Consider the following 24,292-nt stretch of genomic DNA (forward strand, 5'->3'; position numbering starts at 1 on the left):
CAAAGCAGTCTGCAGAAATTCAAAGATACACTAACTCTTCATGAAGCAAAACAGAATAAACCTTTCAGCCATCACAAATGAATAGTAGTTATTCACCAGAAATATTACTGTATACATTTAAGTACTGTATTTGCGAGATTTAATTTTCATAGATTCCTTGCAAATGCCAGATTACTCCCATTTTATTTTTTTATTTTCCTCTCTTTCAGAAAAGAAATCAGAATGCAGACCTTTGTAAATATTTTTCTGGGATTTTTAATTTTCAAGTCTGTTGGAGCTGCGCCTATCACTGATACCATAATTTATGATTCCGATTTCTATGACATCCCACTTGGAGAACTGTCTCACCCATTGGTCTATGGTGAAAATGAGCTGTCTGCTCAATTAGAGGTAATCACAACTTCACTTCTTTTATCTTTCCAAAGTACATAAATGCAGTGGCTACTGATGAGATTTTTTATCCATGAAAACATTTAACAGTCAAATCTACTCAAGTGGTTGCTATTGCCTTTGGTTCATCAAGTTTGCTGATAACACTGTATTTCACTCACATTTTCCCTAATCTATAAATGTGTGCAAAACATTTTCTGATTATTTGCTATTGCTGATAATGTTTGAGAGCAGGTGAACCCCTCAGATCTCATTACATTGTCAAAAATTCTGTTGCAATTCACCTTATCTCTCTGGATGAAGCATGGAGACAGCCGAGACAGAAACTTTGACAATCCTCATTAAATGTAGTTGTAGAATGCTGTATCCTGAGGTTATCTCTTGGAGTAATAAATATGTTCCATACAAGTATTTCAGGTTATAAATGATAGTGGTTTCAATTTCTGCTGGGAAAGTAGGAAGAAAGAAGTAAAAATGAAAAGGGCAAACACTTGAAAAACAGGAAAGTAAGAAAGATTATTGAAAGAAAAATGCTGAAATTCTGTTATGGTATGAAATATTAAGATGTGTTGCCTGTACAAGTAAAAGACTCTTTGTTGACTTAACTCCTTTGACATTCCCAATTTTCTCTATATTACTGAAGGCTTAATTAATTTAAATCTTAGTTTCCTGCTTAGACATAGGCATAGATTCCCTGACGCTATATGCACTATATGACTCAGATCGGAGTGAAAAATACATTTAAATAGCAATATGATTTTTTCATTGTTACATATATTTTAGTACTTTTTCACATAAAAAACACATAATTCATGAAAATATGTTCCTTTGAGTGATTCATGACTGCAGTATATGAACAGGAACTACTCTTTCATCAAGGTGAGATGAAAATTGGATAGGAGCCTTGAAATCAAAGGGCAGAGACAATTTAATAATAAATATATCCTAATCTGGAGAACTGAAAAGATAAAAATCATCTCAAAGTTTGCACTAAGATCAGAAACTTACAGTTTGGAGGAAAAAAAATTTCCCATCTAAGGACTGAGACGACCTTTGTTCAACATAAATTACTTTGTCTTTGGCCTTCTTCCATGTGCCATGCATAATCAAAGCTCTTTATATACGCAAGTGCTTGAGCTTTCTTCCTTTGCAGAGACTCCCATATTTAGTCACTTGATATTTGTGCTCTCTCTTTTCTCACATTGATTGATAAATCAAAGACCCTGTCTTTCTTTGCTCTTAAAAATAAAGATTTTTTAATCAGTCCTATGGAAACAGCTTCCTTACCAGAAATCAGAAGTCACAGTATGTATGAGGGACCAGATGGAGGAACCCTCTTAGGCTGCTCTGCAGGGAGCCAGTGCCAGGTCGCTTTTTCAGCCTCTCCCCCGCCCTCCCCATCCAAATCCTTGTTAGCATTTCCAAAAGGATTGCTGGAGAGGAAGGAAACAGATAGGGTCTGCCTATGGCCCAGGATCTGATTGAGATAAGGATTTATGATCGAAGTGGGCAGAGGTCTGCTCCAGTTGTTCAATCTGATATGCCTCAACCACCCTTACTAAGCAAAACAGGTCTAAAATACGAGGGGCTGCATTGGAGGGCTTGAGGAACCTTATCAACATCAACCCTGCCCCATTTTCTGGCTAAACGCTTGGATTCAGGGCAGGTGATTCTCTCCCTCTTTCTCTTGCCCCTTTTCCTGTTCTGTCTCTGGATTGAACAGGACACCTCCTGCTCCTCTTGCTGTTAACAAGCAACTGACCGATTTATGCTCATGACAGCTCTCCTCCTGGGTTTCCCCTCTCCTTGGGCCAACAATGGAGCAGTGAATCATTTGCCTGGAATGGTGGGAATTTGGGGGCATATAAGCAACACTGAGATTGGCATTTCATAGTCATCCTTCACTGACCCACCATCCTGCACCAGGCCCTGTCTGGAATCAAAATGCCATCTTGAACAAGAAACATCTGGACATTACTGGACATCTCTGGATCCACAGTGGTGTCTTTCTCAAAATCCCTCATTCTTTTCTTTTGTTCTCACTTTCTTACTGTTTTCTCTCCCATCTCTGTCTCTCTGTCTTTTGCTTATATCTTTTCCTTCTCTCTCTCTCTCTCTCTCACTTTTGCCTCACAACATATTTGCCATGCCTTCACAATCTTATATCACTTTGCTTGTGTTAATTCCCAAATAAAACTTTATGCTTTCACCTGACCCTTGGTGGCTGGACTTCATTCTCGCAATTCTAAAAACTATAAGTTACTTCAAACCATCACATTTGGCATAGTAGGAAGGATAAGAACCTGCAGACCTTAACAATATCATAGAATGGTTTTGTTTGGAAAGGATCTTAAAGATCACCTAGTTCTAAACCCTGTGTCTTAGGAAGGGACACCTCCCACTAGACCAGGTTGCTCAAAGTCCCATTCAAGCTTGCTTTGAACACTTGCAGGTAGGGAACATCCACAGCTTCCCAGGGCAACCTGTTCATGTGTCTTACCACCCTCACAGTAAGGAATTTCTTTCTAATACCTAATCTAAATCCACCCTCTTTCAGCTTAAAACCATTACCCCTCATCCTATCACTATGTGCCCATGTGAAAAGTCTCTCCCCAGCTTTCCTGTAGGCTCCCTTCTGGTACTGCAAGGCCTCTATAAGCCTTCTCCAGTCTGAACAAGCCCAACTTTCTCAGCCTATCATCAAAGAAGAGGTGCTCCAGCCCTCTGATCATCTTCACAGCCCTCCTCTGGAATGCTCCAACATGTCTATGGGAGTGGCTATTTTTTATGTGCCTCATCACAAAGGTGTTCTCATTCAAAAAATAGATTTCTTAGTAATGCATTAAATAGAAGGTGGAACTCTGAGCCGTGGTCTCTCTGATGTCCTACAACACTGAAGCAGAGAGTTGCACCTTTCCAAGTTTCTGAGTGAAGGATAAAGACAAAGCAAGGCTCCTGTTTCTCCTTTCCAATCAAATGGAAATTCAATATGGTCACTATTGCACCCAACAAGAAAAGTTACAAAGTCCTATCACAGATTGCTTTCTTTAGGTAAGAGTGGAATAGACAGAGTCCAGAATGTCTTTTTGTTGTGTCTTGTACACTTCTTTTCCAGAGCAGGATTGTCTGCCATTACAGACCTCTTCAGACAGCCTGCTTAAAATTCATCAAGTGAAGGTCATCCATCATAGCAGTTGGAAGGAATGTTACTTTGCATAGGGATGAACCTCCCTGTGAGAGCCTAGATGTTTATCTAAAACTTTTATTTTTTTTTTATTTTTTGCTTACATTTCCCCTACTATGTACCATACAAAAGAAACCTAAACTTTCACAATTCCCCTAAACCCAGGAGAGTTCAAAGTGGTCAGTGCTGTAGAAATCTAGCAGCTTTTATAGACACCCATGACAGTCTTGCAAGTTATTTTTTAGACACAGAATATTATTGAAGTCAGTCCAGTTTTAAATAGCATACGTTTGATTTCTTGACTGTGGTTATGACTTTTCTGCTTACAATCCTGTTATCATAAAGATGTGAACTACACAAGTGGCTCTATGTGTAAAAACCAGTGTTTATGCAAGGCCACAGGTTAGTTTTTATTATGCATAGCTTAAATGAAGAGCAATACCACAGAGATCCAGACAAACAGAAGGCCTTCATTAGATACAGCCTGTGAACAGTAACTCTTTAGGTCCTGGTTTAATATCTGCATTTCCTTTCTGAGAACTCTGAATCATGTCTTTAGCCTTTTGAAAAAGTAGAGAAACAGCATTTTTTGTCGTTGATGATGATTTTAATATCTTATATTGGCACATGTGTATGTGCAAATATAAATCATTCCACTAAATGTGTTTTTAGACTCATTGGAGAAATGTAAAACTTTTCCAAGACTGTGATTCCAGCTGATTTTCTGCAAGTCTGGGAAGCAGTCTGGGTATAGAACTTCAGATGCATTCTGTGTGTTGGTCATGATTATTTCAATGGTAAATTGGCATCTGTGCATCTTAAGGAATTAAACTAAAGCACCTATGTCAGTATATCCTTTCCAGAATGCTACCTATTGTGTACTGTAATCACTCATTCAATGTGTAACCACCAAAAGGAGGAAAAACCTAAAGGTTGTTAGGAAGGGACTCTTCTCACTCATTATATTGGTCTAAAACTTGGTGTTGCATTCCAAAACTATCTTCCAAGACATGAATGAGTGGGAGTCATTCTCTTAGGATATTGATTGTGGTGGCTCGACCTTGGCTGGCTGCCAGGTGTGCATCAATCCATCTTCTCACTCTCCCACCTCCAAGGGACAGGGGGAGGAATTAAGATTAAAAACTCATGAGCTGAGTTGAAGGAAGTTTAATGGAAAAAAGGGTAAGTTGCTTGTAGAAGAAAAGCAAAGTAAAAAGTCCAGGAGTATTTTCAATTAATTTTTAAATCATAATAGGGTCCAGAGGCCCCAGTCAACACTGGGCCTTCATTGTCCCAGCTGCTTTGCAAACAGATAGAAAGATACAACCAAATTGTGGAGACAAATTCCTACGGAGATCAGCTACTAATATCTAATAAAAACATATTACAAACTTTTAATTACAGTGCCAGGTACGAAAAGCTAAGTTAAAAAAAAAAAACTGAAAATATTAGAGGCATTAGAGTATTTTTTTAAATAAAACAGGATGTCAGTGAGGCTGAGAAGCATGGGAGGTATCCTATCACCGAATAAGTGACTTGAACACACGTTGGTCTAGGTCTTCATCTACAGAAAAGGTAAGATGAAAGGTATGATCCACAAAATAATTGGAAGCAAGATCTGTGAAAGTCTAATATTTGCGCTTGCATTGGCTTGTTGAATTTGAATCAAAATAATAATAGGATATTCCTTTGAGCCAGACACACACATTCACTTATATGTATGTGCACATATGCACAAAGGATCTTTGCTGTTCCCATAACACACATGAAGATAGAACTTACTTGTGCAGGAACTTCTTGCCATTCTGCAGAGCTGAAAGGCTTACAATGCTGTTCCTATTTGTAGCTGATATCTAATTAAATAAGACTTCAAGGTGAATATGCAGACTTTTCAGAACATGGCATAATGACTTTTAAAAACTTATTAATTGGTACAAGTAATGTAGAAGTAAGAAAACTTCATAGCTGATAAGAGAATTAAGTTTACCATTTGAAGTTTTATCCCTAAATAAAGACCATTTCTACTTTTCCAGAAGGGCTTTGACTAAAGCACTTATATTCACTTGGCTCTGCATAACTGATACCCTGCTTCTTTACAGATGTCTTCACAAGAGGTGAACTATTTAATGGAATAAAAAGTAGCCATAAAATACCTGAGTGATGTTTCAAATAATTTGTCATATAGCAAAAGCAAATAGCAAAAATACCACAAGATAAAAAGAAGCTTTAAATAGAATGTTATTATATTTTACTTTATTGTAAGCACATATTGCCCTAGTACAACAATCCAAGAAAACTTGTCTCACCCACTTAGCTACCTGAAATGTTATAAATACAAATTTTACTCAATAAGGCATTTTTAAGCATCTAAAGTTCTAATGTTGGGTGTGCCATTAGCTACCACTACCTTAGCTGAACAGAACTTCTTATTGCAGCAGAGTGGGTAAGATTCTCAAAATAGTTTTTCTGATCTGAAAACTCCTAAATTGGTCCAGCTAGGGCTCATTGTTTAAGCATAATGATCACAGTGCTTGAATCATAGAATCATAGAATCATAGAATTGGCTGGGTTGGAAGGGACCTCAGAGATCATCAAGTCCAACCCTTGAACCACCGTTGCGGTTGCTAGACCATGGCACTGAGTGCCACATCCAGTCTCTTTTTAAATCTCTCCAGGAATGGAGAATCCACTAATTCCTTGGGTGTCCCATTCCAATGCCTGATCACTCTCTCCATAAAGAAATTCTTTCTAATATCTAACCTAAACCTCCCCTGGCACAACTTAAGACCATGCCCTCTTGTCTTGTTGAAAGTCGTCTGGGAAAAGAGACCAACGTCCACCTGGCTACACCCTCCTTTCAGGGAGCTGTAGAGAGCAATGAGGTCTCCCCTGAGCCGCCTCTTCTTTAGGCTGAACAGCTACAGCTCCCTCAGCCTCTCCTCATAGGGTCTGTGCTGGAGTCCCTTCACCAGCCTGGTTGCCCTCCTTTGAACCTGCTCCAGGACCTTGATATCCTTCCTGAACTGAGGGGCCCAGAACTGGACACAGTACTCGAGGTGTGGCTTCACCAGAGCTGAGTACAGGGGCAGAATCACTTCCTTGGACCTGCTGGCCACACTGTTCCTGATAGCACCGTTGAAGTTCCTGTTAGCGAAGTAACAGCAGACACTCCACAGTGAGATTACATGGACCTTTCCCAGTAGATACTTGCTACTCCAATTTCCCTGGTCACTTTTTCCCAGACTACCATTTTTGTGGCTTCTTCTAGAAAGAAGCAATGTGCATAATCCATACTAATTTGAGGTATGAGACAAGTATACAGATATTTTAGAAAATTACTCCAAATTCCTAAATTGTACCCATGTTATATATACTTTTTCCTGAATACTGTTAGGCTAAATAACACGTACATTTCTCTCCCATTTGAATATCATTTAAGACAAGAATAATTTTTGAGCCAATCAAAACACAATTCAGTGTGCCATTTAGTACACAGCTCAGAAAGGGGAGTGTTGTGTTTCTAATCTGAATCTGCTCTGAGAAATTTCTATCTTTGTTCATTTTCAGTGATTGTATAATGCATGAGATATTAACAAACCTTTGAAAAGGTCCCAGATCTCAGTTCCTTTCATACTAGGTTTGATAATAATATTTCCTTTGGCTTATTCTCCTTCTCCTGCCATCAGTTTTTCCTCTTCAGATGTATTCTGGATTTATTTCAACATCTCATCCAAACTTACCTCTGGCTTTCATTTGGTGGTTAGGATGTCTTTTGGAACACATGTTTTCAGGATGTCAGCCTTTTCCTCAGGCTAAAAACTTATTTCTCAGCTCCTTTGATTTTTGGATTAATGGGGTACCAGCACCTTGTAATGAAGTAGAACAAATTTAGCAGACAACTTCTTTAAATTACCTAGAATCAAGAATGCCTCATTTCATTAAAAAATAGCCTCAAGTGTGAGACAGGTAGCTTAATAAGTTATCTGGAACATGCACATCTGTAAAGCCCTAATGAAATTTCTGTCTGAACTCTCAGCTGCACAGTATGTATCTGACAACTGAGTTAGCTAAGTAAATCTTGGCTTTCTTTCCCTAGATTATTCAATGCAAACTAGTATCTTGTTAGATGCTTAAAGACTTGGTGTATTGTCCACTAGTATCAGAGTAGTTATTGTTTTTAATGGCTTGTTCTAGTTTTTGTTTTCTTTAAAGAGAATAAAAAATATAGTACAGAACTGGTCCTGCAGAAATTTTATGTATTGCATTGCAGCACAACCTCTATTGTGACATCATAGAAATCTGGGGATTGAAAACTTACTTTTAATGTTATTTCTCAAGAGTGGTTTCATGTCTGGCTTTCATTACAGGTGATAGAAACTTGTACCAGCTTTCAATTTCTCCTTCTCAACTTCTGTTCCTGACTCAGATCTTATCAGTAGAAGGGTAAATAGTAGCTGTGAATAAAATAGCTGCAGCTACCAATCCTGGACATAGACTTCAGACTACACGTTCAAGAAAAAGTAGGAACTACAAAACATTTACGTACAGTTAAAAATTTAAGTTCTTTTATTATTATTCATTATTTTACATGTTCATTATTATTATATAGCTGTTCCTTATTTTTAGAATTGTGCAGCCATGGTTATTGTCATGCTGCAGAACGTCCCTCCCAGTGGCACAAAATGAACCACACCCATCCTCCTGTCCACAGCACTTTTTTCCTTCCACCATATTCGTGTCCTGGACTTGTCACTAAATGCCAGCTGATCTTACATTGACAGTACATTTCTATATAGCATGACAGTCGACACTGTCAAGACAAACCTAAACTATTAGAAATTTCTATACCAGCTTGCGAGCACTGCATTGGTACTACTGCAGGCTACATGCATGTACCAGATTGAATCAAATGAAGTGTCTTTGCACTATAAGATGTAAAAATGAAAGAGCAGATCTACCACCAAACGACTGGTAAAAAATATGGTTGCCTTGATATGGTCATTATCACAGCTAAGGGAAGATGCACAGGCATCTGTGGAAGGTGACTGACAACATATATGTGATGAACAGCCCTCAGGAAGTGATTCTTTCTCCTCTACATCAAGAGTGTACGGAGACTAAGCTGCTAATAGGACATTTAAATTCAGTGGCTGAAGTTAAGTGGAGTTAATATGGCCCTTTTTTTTGCTCTTTTTAACACTGTTTGGTTGTAGTTTGGGATCAAAACAATCACAGTGCATTTAGGAAAAGCCAAATGCATGTTCACTTCCTTTGCAGTGAGTTCTTGAAGAACTGAGGCAGCTCTTGACACAAGTCTGGGGTACAATGGTCATTCAAGGGATTTCCAGCTTTGGTTGTGTACATCTGTTTTGTGGCTTCAATCAGCAGGAGCTCCTGTGGAAATACTCAGTAAATTGCTGGCACCACTTTTCAGCACTCTTGTGCTTTATAATAGTGCAAAGAGCCCTGAAAGCATTGCCCTCAAAGCAGAATGCCAGAAATAAAATCTGCAATTTCAAATGCAGTGATGGAATGAGACTTTCACTTCATTTGTACTCATGGAAATCTAGATTAACTCAATTTATATGAACTTTCTTAATTTACAGACAGCAGAATTAACAAGTAAAATTTCTGTAGCATTGATGTGCAGCATAATTGTTTGTACTCTGTAAAAGTCAGATGTCACATAGATATACTTCTTTTTGAGACAAGAAGCGTTGGGATATTCTGTGGTCAAGATGCTGAAAAGACTACTTCTTTTTCTAGGATCAATTGTAAGATCCTCAGAGAGTACCTACATTTTCCAAGGCTGAGGACACAGACATTACTTTCTAAAGAACTGTGTTAAAACTGTGGAGCTTCGAGACTTAAATAGTAAAGCTAACTGAAGTATGAATGGAAAATTATACTGGTACATGCATGTTAGGCTCAGCAGAAACAACAAAATAACCTAAAAAACCATAATACTTTAAAGGGTTAAAAGAGTAGCCTGCATTGGTAAAGAAGGACACTGCTCTCAATTGCACCACTTCCAGAACACTGTTCCCAGTATCAAGACTGTGGAATATGTTGTTTGTGACAAAATCAAAGGTCCTGCACCCTGATTGCGTCACAGCACAGATGAGTTCTTGGTGAAGACCATTCACCCTGCCACCAGCAGACAGGAAAAAAGGTTGTAGAATACAATACATGCCATTTCTTCCCATGTTATCCATCTTAAAATCACATTGCCAATGAGGAAAAAGGAGCAATAGTAGCAACCTTGTGTAGGACTCATGGGTGCTGGAGTATCCAGGACTCCGAGGTAAAAAGACTGCCCCATAACGGGCAGTGCAAAGGTAGAACAATGGGAGAAATAAGGATCTTAAAAGCAAGAAGAAAAAGAATAAACAAGCATGAGCTACTTTTGGAAAGGAAAACAAACCAAAATCATCTACCATAATTAGACATTTTCTTGTAAGCCTTTGGTAGTTTCAGGACGGTTGCGGGGAAACTGGTTCCTTTTGGTAGGTCAATGTGTGGTGCAACTGCCCCTTCAAGTTTATAATGTCTCTTTTTAAGTTCTGAACTTCTGGTTTTATACTTAGTGCATTTTTTTACCACAAAAGAAGCACTGAAAAAGGACACACTTCAGATTCTCCTGTGAATTTAAACTTACTAAATGCAACATATCAACTTTAATCCTAAAAGATGTAGACATAAAACAACAGATAAAACATCTGCCACTGGAATGAGACCTCAGAAGTAAAATGTGGCAACTGCTGGCTTCTAGCCTTAGTGTTCACCCCTTAAAAGATATTTATTTTCTAGATTTTATTACTTTATATAGGTTGTGTGGGTCCATAATCAAATAGGTTACACCAAGCTCAGATAGGTTACTCATCTACATCTATATTCAGTCTACTAAGTGTTTTCCAAACAAACCTTTTTATTTGCCTTGCCTCCTTTTCAGACAATGGTGAGATATAGATAAGTAAAGAGCCCAACCTAAAAGAAGCAACTTTGATCAGTGACTAGAGTTCCTTTTCAGAAGTTTTGTCTTGTTCTCTTCTGACTGTGAAAGGATGTTGACATACAGTGGATGCCTAGCCTGTGGATGACTGAAGTTATGATTTGATTTTTATTTCATATTTGATTGATACGCTCAGATTTCTGTGCTCTTGACTTCTAATTCTTCCTGGTCTGAAAGGACTTATAAATTTGCCATCCACATTAAACAGTTTCATTTGTAAAAGTAATCACATTGGATAAATACAGGAGGGGGAAAATAGAAACTCCAATCAATCTTAAGAAAGACATTACTCAGCTTAGAGCATGTTCTGTGGCTAATATTCTGCACTTTCTTATGCCATATATTAAATATGGCTTGGAAGGTTGATTATAATTTTAAGATTTCTAACTATTAGCAAAAATACATGCTTTATTGTATATCTCTACAATATCCTTCCTGCTTCGTGATTTTTTTTTTTAAAAATTTATTACTTAAAGTAGCAAAGGAAATACAAGCCCAACCCTCCCAAAACCCTATGGATAATATTACCATTAAGTTATGTAGAATAATTTCTGTTTCAATTTTTTAGTAAAGTTCATGTTGCCAAAAATAAACAACCATCTGGAAGACGAAGGATCACTCTGTACAGTATATAGTCCAAGAAATGTCTTTGTCCTGTCAAAATTTTGTGTGATGTTTCAAATATGTAAAAGATAGAAAACTGCATGGATCATATGATTGATAATGGGAAACAGACTTTTACCTTCAGGTTACTGGTTCAAATTCAATCTGCAGCAAATAAATGCTGCTCATGTTCTGGGTCTGGTATGTAATACACATCTCACTGAACTCCTGTTTTGTGAGCAGTGCAAAAATGGCAACATCACTGTAGTAACTGGTATTTCTTATGACAATTCCAGTTGGTGCAGGGGACTGAATAGATAACTCTAACTGCTTGGACAGTTTCTCTAGAACCCAGATGTAGCACATTTGCAAGGAAACTATGGGGAGGCTTACAACTGTGTGTCTCCAAAACTAGATGACATCTTGTAATAATTACTAGAAGTCAATACCTCTGCATTGGGATTGAGTAGCTACATTGATAAATCAACAACACCTGAGAAAGGATAAAGCAAATTAGAAATCCCAAGCTGGTAAATTCCATAAATATGCACTACTCAAATATACAGCGACCTGACAGTGTAGATGACCCAAATCCCATGACAAATGAAAAGAACATTAACTCTAAAGCCTATTTACAAAGTCTATCTTGCAAATGCTTTTCTCCAGAGTAGCATTTTCAGTAGAATTGACAAAAAATGCATAAAAAGCTGTTAATAGGTCCAAAAACTTCCAGATTGTGGTCAAAAAAATCAGGGCAAGGACTTTTATCTAATTTCCACAAACTGGTAAATAAGTAACAGCATGTGCAAGCACTTTAGTGCAGTATTACCTTGGGTTAATAAAAGTCTGGAATGCATCTCTCCCTCTAGGCTTCCTCCATTCATAGAACATCTGCCCCATTTCCTTTGTTCCCGAAGTCATCTTTTGATTTGTCCCCAAGTCCATTCCTGGTTAAGCTGTTTTACTGTCATTGCTGCAGATTGGAACAGTGTATTTGTCTTTATACACAGGCAAGGTACATCCTTACTCTTACACCAACAGGTTAGTGAGTTCAGCTGAAGTTCATTTTGCTCACTTGATCACAATGAGTTTTGCAAAATTAAAATCTTTTTAACTGTATCATGGTATTTTTATCCATAAGCTCTGCGTAGGATATATGTCTTGATGGAATAAAAGTAAAGAATATAAAGAGATCCTGAAGTGTGCCCAGTCAAAATCTGAGACTGAGGTTAACACTGCTTCCTGTTTTTTCACTGTGTCCACATGCTCTGTCTTCAGTGAAACTATTTAATGCAAAACATCTACTCAATAGCTCCAATATATCTTAATCCAAATTATTTCTGTGCAAAAAGTGGTTTTAGGTGATTATTTATATTTTCCATGACTGAGGCAATCCCAAGAACTGATATAGGGTGGGCAGTGACTGGCTTCAGAGCAGTCCTGAGGAAAAAGACTTGGGAGTGCTGGTGAATGAGAAGTTCAGCATGAGCTGTCAGTGTACAATTGCAGCCCAGAAAGCCAACCAGATCCTTGGCTGCATCAAGAGAAGCGTGGCCAGCAGGTCCAGGGAGGTGATTCTCCCCCACTACTCTGCTCTTGTGAGACCCCACCCATAGTACTGAGTCCAGTTCTGTAGTCCTTATTACAAGGAAAGCATGGACGTGGTGGAGTGTGTCCAGAGAAGGGCCATGAGGATAAACAACAGGGCTGGAGCACCTCTACTATGAAGACAGACTGAGAGAGTTGGGGTTATTCAGTCTGGAGAGGAGAAGGCTCCAAGGAGACCTTATTGTAGCCTTCCAGTACCTGAAGGGGGCTACAAGAAAGCTGCTGAGGGACATTTTAGGATGTCAGGTAGTGACAGGATGAGGGAGAGTGGGTTCAAACTAGAGGTGGATAGATTTAGATAAGATATTAAGAAGAGGTTCTTCACCATGAGGGTGCTGAAATACTGGAACAGGTTGCCCAGAGGTGGTAGAAGATCCATCTCTGGAAGTTTCTAAGGCCAGGATGGACAGAGCTCTGAGAAACCTCATCTAGTGGGAGGTGTCCCTGCCCATAGAAGGAGGGTTGGAACCAGGCAATCTTAAAGGTCCCTTCCAACCCTGAAAATTCTATGATTCTAATACTGCCAGTAAAAATACATAGCTACACTGCAAGATCCAAGCTCGATTTTGAAGTGAGAACATTTTCTTCCAAAATTATGATATATATACATGCATATATGAATGTATATAGGTATTTCACATACATCATTTTAAATCTATCTTATGCAGGACTAATTAGGCAAAATTTACTCTAATTGTTGAACATTATATAGTCAAGAGATTCAAAGATTAAAATATAGCAAATGTTTTGCTCATGTTTGGGATCTAGATCTCAGGTGCATTAGTTCCTTTACAATCTACACAGAAAGATGAATTTAGAAAATCCTGAATTCTTGCCCTGTCTGGATGCAATTTACTTTTACTTGTCTTTTACAAATAGAATTTATGAGCACTAGTGTGAGTTATTCCAGCAACTGTTGTTCCATGGGGACAGCAAAGCCAGCAGTAGATGGGGGCTGATCTCTTAACAGTAGATGTTTGGTCTGATGAAATACTTAGGAGTCAATAGTTTTATGGTGGTGTTGTGCTAGAAGGCTGAAATGGAGGGAAATATTATTAAAGCGTAATTTTAGGCTTCTTTTTCGCATCTAGGATATACTATGGAAAAACTCTTACTTTTGATCATGTCTTAGATACAGGCTAAAGAGTGTTACCTGCAGCACAGGAGAGCAGCACCCACAGGGGTGGATGTATAACCTAACCTTTAATCAGTATCTCACGTGTTCAAAGTCCTATCAATACACTAAGTTCATGTTGGAAATAAAAAAAAAAATAAAATTCAAGATACAGTTGTAAAGTAACTTGAAAAAGTTGGACAACTACAGTGGATTCTCAATGTTGGGTTGATCACAGAAAAGTGCAAATGAGGACTTCTCTGCAACAATCCTGGAGAGCCTGAATTCCTCTTTTTTTAAGGATTTATAGGATGCATGAACATTGCTACATCTCCATTTTTATCCTGAAGTTGTCACATAGCAAAAACATCAGAATGCATCTTTAGAGTTAGAGTTAACACAGTTATGTTCACTGGTTTGACTAATTAGGTTGAGTGGAGATGAAAAAATAAGCTTTCTATTTCTGTGGAAGGATCAGACAAATTTTGTAGGACTTTAAAAATCAAGATTTTACCTAACCTTTTTCATTTTTTTTCTGAATTTCTCATACTGTATAATGTAGTGACTGATGAATGAGCCTAACCTGAGCCTTCTGCCATTCAGACATCCAGAAAAAAATATAAAAGCACTACTGACTTATTTGCAAGTAGTATGTAAACTTCAGAATTCTTAGATAAGTAAGGTATTAAAGCATATTACTGTTCTTGAAACAGTGCCTGCAGAACTACTATGGCTTTGGATTTATGCTAGTATAATTTGCAATTTTCTGGTCAAATGGTTTGTACCTCCTTGATGCTTCATAACAAATTTTAATTTTTTGCCCAGAATATATCAATTTTTATCACAAAACTAATTGAACTTTAAATAAATGCAACTTCTAATACATATTCTTGCTAATGATGTAAATGCAGTGTGTATGCATGTGTGCACACAACAAAACATTTAAAACATTGAGACAAAAAGTGAATAAGCATGTTGGAGCTTCATGAATTGTTTCCAGATGAAATGCCAGATAAACTGATAGCTCAAGCACTAAGCATCAGAACATACATGACCTCTAGTGGGAGAATATGAATAACTGGAAAAGAAACAGCTGTCAGTGAAAGTAAACTAATAATTCCTGTTACCTCTTAATTTTTCCCAGACAGAGGTTGGGACAGCACTACCTTCTATAATTCAAGAGAGTTATTCTTCTGCACCATTGACAGAAGAACCTGAGGAGGAAGCATCAACACCAAAACTAATTGATGGGTTTTCAGCACAGGGGTCTGGGGTTGTTGGACCCCAAACTCAAGATGGTGAGTAGGAAAGAGAAATGAGTTATGCTTATATGTGTAGTTTTGAGTTGGAGTGAGCCTTCTTTGCTCACTTATGAATGTTTATCTCTCTTACAGAAGAGGAGGTATATAAACTCAGTACCTCTCTTACTGCAAAGTATAACATGCCTATCTTGAATGCTATGAAGGCAGGTGCCTCGTCAGAGTGTTTCCACACTATTTCACTATGAAAATTACTGTGCACCAATGAAAAATTTTCCAAATAGAATTGACATTTAAATGGATACATTATGTAAAATTTCCTAGTGGTCAGCAAATGCTATCAGTAATTTTTATTGACTTAGGTTTCAATATCATTATCAACAATCTTTATTTTATAATTATTGTTACATGATTTTAAAAATATTTACATTAAAAATATAATTTAAAGTTGAGTAAAAGTAAAGTTGAGCTTGAAAAAACTAGAAACTATAAAATTAAAGGGAACTCTAGAAATTTTAAATTAAGTTCTGTTCTTCTGAGTAGCTATAGTGAAGTAAGAATTTTCTACATTTTACAGGGAATTAAAATTGTAAAATGGAATCTATCCCTGTCCCACACAAACACTGTTATAATAATAAATGGTATTTGTCAAAAGCCATTCTAATCTCTTGTAGCTGAACCTCACCAGTTATCCACTGCTCTAATGGGTCTTCAACATAAAACAACAGGAAAAGCCTATTTTTCACTATGCCTAAAACTATAACTGAGTGTCAAAGAAGACAAATGAAATGGGGGAAAAACAAAAAGTAAAAACAAAAAAAAAAATTTATGCTTCCAAAATTGTGTGTTCCATGAAGAGAAATTAATTATCTTGTTTTTGGTTTTGTACATGTTATTACTGAGGCTTGACAGTGTGTAGTGCTGTCAAAACAAATAAAAATAGAAAAGAGAAGTTTCCAGAAATGTTCTGAAAGAAATCCCCCACAATTTCCTTCAATTTTTCAAGCTGCAGGATGTGACAAAACACTTCACATAAATATTACATTATATGGATTCTCTAGGTGTCAACATTTTTGAGCACTGAAGGCAAATCAGATGTGCATCAACTAAAAATATACATGGGAGGCTTAAGACTGTGACAGATCAAATTAGATTTTTTTTGTGTCTATTTTTTTCAGCAACATATTTTCCTAACAGATACTGCTGCTGTTCTTGGCTTGCTACTGGATAGAAGATCACAAGGCTCAGGAACACCAAGTCAAGTTCATTTTTCTTGTTGATATCTTTTTGAATTCTTACCATAACTTCTGTCCTTTTTCAGTCTACATCAGCCATAGGTGACAAATACCACTCCTCCAAGAGCAAAAATAGGACAGAAAAGGAAACTCTTCCTCTACTATATTTCACTATTCTAAAAAATGCTATCCATCCTGAACTTTACTTTCAATTAGGCCTAGATCTGCTGGAATGGTTCAAGATCTTACAACTTTTTTCTTTTTTTTTTCCATATCAGGCTTACTCTCTGTGGCTAACTTAAAATATCCTGTGGATGAAGTTAGGAAAGTCTCATCTCTCCAGTTATGTTATTCCTGGATGCCCATGTAGAGATTCTCAGATGAAAGAGTGTAATGTAACGAGGCAACCAGGTGCCACTAATTGCCAGGGACTGAGTATGAGCTTGTGTCAAGCCCACCTGTGCCCAATTAGGGCGGGCCCCCACTGCGCATGAGCAGGACCAGGGGGCCAATAAAAGGTGAGTCCTGAGACACAAGTTCAGCTCAGTCCTGAGCACGCTTTGCAGAGAGGTCAGTCACTCTTGGAAGCTGAATATGAGCCAGCAGTATGCCCAGGTGGCCAAGAAAGCCAATGGCATCCTGGCCTGTATCCGAAACAGCATTGCCAGCAGGTCCAAGGAAGTGATTCTGCCCCTGTACTCAGTGCTGGGGAGGCCACACCTCGAGTTCTGTGTCCAGTTCTGGGCCCCTCAGTTCAGGAAGGATATCAAGGTCCTGGAGCAGGTCCAAAGGAGGGCAACCAGGCTGGTGAAGGGACTCGAGCACAGACCCTATGAGGAGAGGCTGAAAGAGCTGGGGCTGTTCAGCCTAAAGAAGAGGAGGCTCAGGGGAGAGACCTCATCGCTCTCTACAACTCCCTGAAAGGAGGGTGTAGCCAGGTGGACGTTGGTCTCTTTTCCCAGACGACTTTCAACAAGACAAGAGGGCATGGTCTTAAGTTGTGCCAGGGGAAGTTTAGGTTAGATATTAGAAAGAATTTCTTTAGGGAGAGAGTGATCGAGCATTGGAATGGGTTACCCACTGAAATGGTGGATTCTCCGTCCCTGGAGATATTTAAAAAAAGACTGGATGTGGCACTCAGTGCCATAGTCTAGCAATTGCAACGGTGGTTCAAGGGTTGGCCTTGATGATCTCTGAGGTCCCTTCCAACCCAGCCAATTCTATGATTCTATTCTAGGATTCTATTACCTTCATTGTGCCACTAGCGCTCATTGCCCTCAGGGTGAGGCTCTGAGGAGTCTCAAAACCCGGGGCGCCAGCATTGCAGTACTGCGGCTTAGCCAGCTGCGCCACCAGAGTCTCACCTTTTATTGGCCCCCTGGTCCTGCTCATGCGTAGTGGGGGCCCACTCTAACTGGGAACAGGTGGGCTTGACACAAGCTCATGCTCACTCCCTGGCAATTAATGGCACCTGGTTGCCTCGTTACACTACAAAAGAGTACTCTGGCCACTATTTCTGTAACCTTGCCTGAAAAGACACAACATATATAGCCTGCCCTGCACTTAGTTACTCTTGTCTGTTGGTAATTGACAGAGATTAAGAAGGCCTTCATGCAACTACAACTGACCTGAGAAAAAACCCCCCACAAACAACCTGATCTGGACAAAAATGTTTTAATATTAAATAATTACACTATTTTGTAAAGCAACCAAACAACTTGCCATCTGCTACAAAGAGGAGGAAAACATGAAAGAGAGAAGTATTTCTGTAGGAGTAGAAGCTGAGAAACAGATATGCTGATTTATATACTTAATCAAAGAAAAGAGGTACAAAAAATTTAATGCACATAGCAACTAGCAACTTTTTCCTACCAAAAATTTTCTTCAGACAAATCAGTCAGGGTCATAATTCTCAAAAAATCTGAAAATGATCATCAGAAAGAACTTCTGAATTCACTGTATTCATGCAGTTTAATGACTGAGATGAACTTGATTTTTCATTTTCAAGAACTTCTGGTGATAATTTTTTTGTTCACATGGTCTTCAAGTTACCCTACCTCAGATGATACATGAATTTTTCATTATGCTGAATTTCTGAATTAAAAATGCAGTCAAACAACTTGCAAAGGCTCTTCTCTATAGCTCTGTAGGAGAAGATTGATTTCTTTACAAATTATTTAGAAGCATTGTTTATACGAACAAACCTAGGAAATAATAACAGGTTTCAGTTCTCAGCTGTTATCATTCCCTCTAGATATAAGTGCACACTTGCCAGTTTAGGGAGAAATTGATTTTTGTCTCTCACCTAATATTCTACTGTTATAGTCTCAGAAATTCTGTATCAGAAAAGTAAGTTAAATAAGCTTATAATAGGCAGAAAAAAATTAGTTTTAAGCAGAATCTAATCACTTTGCTGTTGCAGTCATTTCGTGTGGCAATCCAAACAGAATGGAAGTGAACTTTGTCATTAACAAAATCTTATTACAATGTGCTTTGGAGAGAATTTAATTGTAGTAATTTGCAAATGATATTTATACTTTTCTTTTTTTTTTTGGAGTAAACTATTTTCTTTTAAAATCTTTTATAGGTCTTCCTGCTTGCCTTTTGTGTACATGCCTAGGGACCACAGTCTACTGTGATGATCATGAACTTGATGCTGTTCCACCATTGCCTAAGAAAACCACATATTTCTATTCACGCTACAACAGAATCAAGAAGATCAACAGAAATGACTTTGCTAACTTAAGTATGGATAGCAGTATTTTAATTAACAATAATTTCTATTATGCCTGGCCTGTACTGATCTGAGACAGTGTGATTCATTTTATGTAGTGTTTAATGACAAGAAATGCACATAAGGAAAAGCAGCTTGCTACTTTTGAATGTCAAAGTCATTACTTCACATGGAGATTCCCTGTCAAACTATTGAACTATTAGAAATTATAATGTTTATCTACCTCTTTGTTGTTACCTGTAAGAAGCTTTAGAAAGGCAGAAAAAAAAATCCAGACCTCTTTTTCATATTAGAAAGTACTGTTTTCCTAAACAAGAAAAGTTGTCAGGTACACATACTTACATATATTTTGAAAATGTATGGATGAAAGAAATCCTACCTTTAAATTTTACCTAAAAGTCTGTGTTAATTGTTTTACTGCAGAATTATCTAGGAAAATATTCAGTAAATAAAAACTTCTAACCCAAGTTTGGGCCTGAAACTGGCCCAAATAGTTGATTTAGGTGGCTTTTATTTTCACATTTCTTACTTGAGGTTCTTAAAGATACCTGATTTTCCAGGAAGTAATAAGCTTATTCTGTTCAGGGATATTGATTGCTACATAGTCACAAGCCTGAAGTCACAGTCTTTGTTTTTTGTTTTAGACATAATTTTTTCTAATTAATGCTTATTGATTTCATTATGAGAAGTGTGGAATCAGTGCTAAAAAAGGATATTATAGGAATTCAGGGGAATGCAAAAATCCTTTTAGGAAGAAAATTATAAGGGTTTGGCTTGCTCAAACTGAGATGAATGTTGGGAAGGAACACAATGGCATATATAAAGAAAAGGGGGAATAAACAATAAGAAGAGAGGAAACAGATTTACGCCAAAATGCAATGTTTGCATAAGAATAAAATTATTAAATTAAATTATGTAACCATGAGAAACATTCTGAGTAGAAAACAGAAGAAAGCTACAGAATAATGCATTTAAATTAATGCATACTAATGCACTGATATTTAGGCATTGTTCTCTTTTACCAAAAATAAGTTTTGGGTTTTTTTTTTTGACTGGAAAAAGTGTTTGAGTGTATTTTAGTAAAACAGTCAATATATCAAATTTCTTACATAAACATTTAAAATAAAGAAGCACGTAAAAAGGTGGTAGAGAATGTGTTTGTTTCCCTTTAAATGTTATTTTTTCAAAAGATAACAATTTAAAAGATTTCCAAAACATGCAGAAATTTAAAAATTTATCTTTAAAACATTTCACCAAAAGATACATGAAGAATAACAAAAGCAATTCTAAACAGGACAATATGGAAATATTGGTCTCCATCCTTAGGAGAACAGTTCAAATGCAAGTTACTGTATTATACATAGACAGAAATCTGTCATATAGTTGTAAAGTATCTGGTTCATGGCAATTCCCCTGCAATTTAAATAACTTATTTACCTTTTTCTTTTTGAAAACTTTCAGGAAATATTTTCTTACACAGTTTTTGTGTCTTATATTTCTGCCAGACAATTTAAAGAGGATTGATTTGACTGCAAACTTTATATCAGAGATCCATGAAGATGCCTTCCGGAGACTGCCCCAACTGGAGGAGCTGGTGCTCCGTGACAACAGGATAAGGCAGCTTCCTGAGTTGCCATCTACCTTAACATTCATTGATGTTAGTAAGAACAGTCTTGGTCGCAAGGGAATACGTAATGAGGCATTTAAAGTAAGTCTGAGTTTGATGGGAAAATCTTTTCTTCTCTCCAAATGATGCAGCCAAAAGTCTAAGTCCCTCAACAGCAGTAAAGATAATAAGACTATAGGCACCATGATAGTGCTGGCTGCTGGGCAACTGTAGAGATGGAGCTTATCAGATGAACATGAGAACCCTTTTTATTTGACTTTACAAAGATCCATACAAGACCTGTGATGGCATGCTACATTTCTATCTGTGAACCAGCTACCCATATGTCAGCAAGACCGCAGAAAGCTGCTTGATATTCCCTTACGAGTAAGCAAGAGGGAAGGGCAAAGCATAAGTGTCACTGCTTCATACTTACTCGGCTACATACCTACATAAGAACTTCCTAGACTATTCATAAAATATTCATACTGTCTTTGCACCTTGAAAACCAGGGAAAGTAGAACCTCTGAGTGATTGTTCTTCACAAGAATTTTTGGTGGGCAGAAGCAGCAATGTACTGCTACTAATTGCACTTGAAATCTGAGGTCATTACAGAGTAGAGGCTAGCTTCATACTTTAGACCTGGCTCATTCACACTTCAATTGCATATAAGAAGGCTGTTTTAAGTACCCATCCCTGCATTCTTCCTTTGGAAGACAGCTTCTTAGCAAAGCAATGAGCAGCAGATATCGAATCAGATATTTTCTCCTGGCAGGTGTCGGAAATGTGAATGATGGGGGTTCACACGTTCCCCAAATGGAGGCTCTGCTCTAGTGCCCTTTTCTTCTGCATTCTCCAAATGCAAGAAGTCTCAGCCTTCACCTTTTGTATTTGCCAAGAACCTTCACTCTTATATCTCAGAGTTTTGCCTGTAGGAATTAACCCAGGACACTGCACTCAAAGAAGTACTTAAGTATAATCTAAACTTTTGTTAGTAAAAAGGGATAAAATAATTCTACTGACCCTTACTGACCTAGGCAAGTTTGTATCTTACTATTGTTATCATTATCAGATGTTTCTTCTAAGTCAAAGGAGAAACTTATTTAGCCTTGAAAAAGCAATGAGTGATTTATTTTTAGCTCAGGTATTTCTTATCCAGTTATGAGCTGTTTCAACACCAATACACTTGTATAAAAATGGGGAAATTTGTCACAAATGCAGGAAAACAGAGAGAAAAAAGCCTTTCTGCATAATGACTTGGTAAGGCAGCATTTTCATTTTAGAACAATCTCTTTGATTTTGATCTCTAATTACAAATTTTCCAGACCTTCAAATTTTTTTTAATTTTAATTCAAATACCTAATCCTAAACTGAAAGAGTTCTCAAATCAAAGTCCATGAGTGTCTGAATTTCTGCCTTTTCAACCATACCATGCTGAAATAAAACGTGTTACTACCCAGTGGTGCTCATTGTAGTGGTAGATTTCAAACTTTCATTTCCCCCCACCTTTTTTATTCATTCTTTAGGATCTCCATGAACTGCAGCATCTTTACATCACTGACAATAACTTGGATCATATTCCATTGCCACTTCCTGAAAGCCTCCAAGCTCTTCATCTTCAGGTAGGCTACAAAAGCAATGGCTAAATATATCATGTTCAGATATTAAATAAAATGGAAAGGGAATCTATTGCTTTGTTTTGTTTCTTCTCTTTATCCAAAAGTGTGATTACTTAACTAAACAAATTACTGAAAACATACAGTTAACCAATAAATGCAGCATTTGAAAGAGGTAAAATTTATTTCAGCTCAACTTTAAGTACTAGAATTTATATTACAATATTTTTCAAACATAAAATTCTAGATTTATTGTTACTGCAGGTTAAAATTAGGTTCACGGCTGTTAAGAGCAACATTAGTCAAGATGCTTCAAGGACAGAAGTGTTTGAATGCTTTCAGATATCCAAAGCAAGTTAATTTACATACTGGTTGTATCTATAACAGTAGATTTCATTCTCTTAATAAAAGATATTCCCAGCTGCTAACATTTTTTTCAGCTTGACTTTTCTAACTGATTGTGTTAGAACATCTCATCTGTCATCTTCCCGTATTATTATTTTTTGTATTTGCTTTTACTTATATCTTTGTTTCTGGCTTCTTTGTTTTAACCTTTTCCATCTCTGCTTTGCTCCCTTTATCTCCTCTTGTACCAGAGCTCAGTTTTGACTACCATGTGTTTTTCTTTATTATATAATACAGCAAAAAAAAATTTAAAAATACCATGCTGGTGTACCATATATAATTTAACTATTGTTTTTTATCTATAGAAATATTCTGACTGCTAGTTGACTATTTTTTTCCCCTGCCCATGCCTATAAACTGAATATTCAGTGTGAAGTGCTACAGGCCAAAGTCAGTAAGCTGGATTTTTTCCACATCAGTTTCTGGCTAGCAAAGAAATGGAGAACAGAAGACTTTTCAGATATCCTTTGTAGGAGGTGACCTTTTCAGTCTCAGTTTCTGAAAATATTGTATTATAGTAATTCATTGTTGAAAAAGGTTCAGTTCAAGAACAAAAGGTAATGTAAGGTAAGGTATAAACCTAAAGCAATAAAGTTTCCCTATGTGTACAGATGCGTGATATGCTACTGAGAGGGCCTGTGGGAAAAAAAAAATTGTCACATATAAAATTGTCACATATCAAATTGCAGATTTGTGCCTTTGCGGTTTAAGGAGCATCATCAGGATGGTAAATATGGTTCTTTGATTTTTGGACTGGCCTATGTAGGTGCTAATTTGTGTCAATAAGACTCTTCAATATGATCCTGGAAATGAAAATGCTGAATACTTCTACCAGGCCCCTCCTACAAAACCTGTCTGCTACATGGTTTGAGTTACTGAATTCTGAAACTTGCACTGGCCAAAAAGATTTCCCCTGTTTGGAACTGTTGATGACTTGCAGCAGCATTCTGGTCTCTTGTTTTCAAACAAGTAGCTCTCTGGGTACTGAAAATACATCCATAAACTAGTCTGACGGGTTGTTTTTTTGTTTTGTTCTTTTTTTGGTTTTAGAACAACAACATTCAAGAGATGCATGAAGACACTTTCTGCAAAATGAAAGATTTTACTTACATACGCAGGGCTCTTGAAGACATCAGACTGGACGGTAATCCCATCAACCTGAGCAAAACACCTTATGCATACATGTGTTTGCCACGTTTGCCAGTTGGCAACCTCATTTAAGCTTTGACAGAAGCCAATACTGTCGTATGCTATAACAAACTTTAAAGACAAATTATTAGCTCACTGATACAATGAGATGTATTTTTTCAAATCTTATTAATTTGGGAAGCATTTCTACTAGTAATGGAACTAATTACTGAGATACAAAAAATCATATGAAATGCTCAAAGTCAACTTCTTTACCTACCCAGCTGTAAACTGTATAGCAATATCAAGAAAACTGTTTTACTAGAAAAACTGTACTGTAGTCAATAAAAGATCAATGTAAATGAAAAATTTTGTTAAAAACTATTCAGATCTAATGT

General features: G+C 37.3%; 1 protein-coding gene across 1 annotated transcript; it reads left to right on the forward strand.

The window, feature by feature from the left end:
• Nucleotides 1-216: 216 nt before the first annotated feature.
• Nucleotides 217-23,987, forward strand: EPYC (epiphycan). Its single transcript, XM_008503190.2, has 6 exons — nucleotides 217-390; nucleotides 15,056-15,209; nucleotides 18,993-19,151; nucleotides 20,645-20,847; nucleotides 22,272-22,367; nucleotides 23,817-23,987. The coding sequence occupies exons 1-6, from the start codon at nucleotides 223-225 to the stop codon at nucleotides 23,985-23,987; spliced, it is 951 nt and encodes a 316-aa protein (XP_008501412.2). The 5' UTR covers nucleotides 217-222.
• The last annotated feature ends 305 nt before the right edge of the window (nucleotides 23,988-24,292 follow it).

Source organism: Calypte anna, chromosome 1 (genome assembly GCF_003957555.1).
Source record: "Calypte anna isolate BGI_N300 chromosome 1, bCalAnn1_v1.p, whole genome shotgun sequence".
In the NCBI taxonomy this organism is placed as follows: Eukaryota; Metazoa; Chordata; class Aves; order Apodiformes; family Trochilidae; genus Calypte; species Calypte anna.

What these genes read in the sequence shown, in the direction of transcription:
- EPYC (XM_008503190.2), top strand. Translation starts at nt 223, where the DNA reads ATGCAGACCTTTGTAAATATTTTTCTGGGATTTTTAATTTTCAAGTCT. An exon ending in TGGACCCCAAACTCAAGATG is followed by an intron (nt 15,210 to 18,992) that starts GTGAGTAGGAAA and finishes AATCTTTTATAG; the next exon opens with GTCTTCCTGCTTGCCTTTTG. An exon ending in TACGTAATGAGGCATTTAAA is followed by an intron (nt 20,848 to 22,271) that starts GTAAGTCTGAGT and finishes TTCATTCTTTAG; the next exon opens with GATCTCCATGAACTGCAGCA.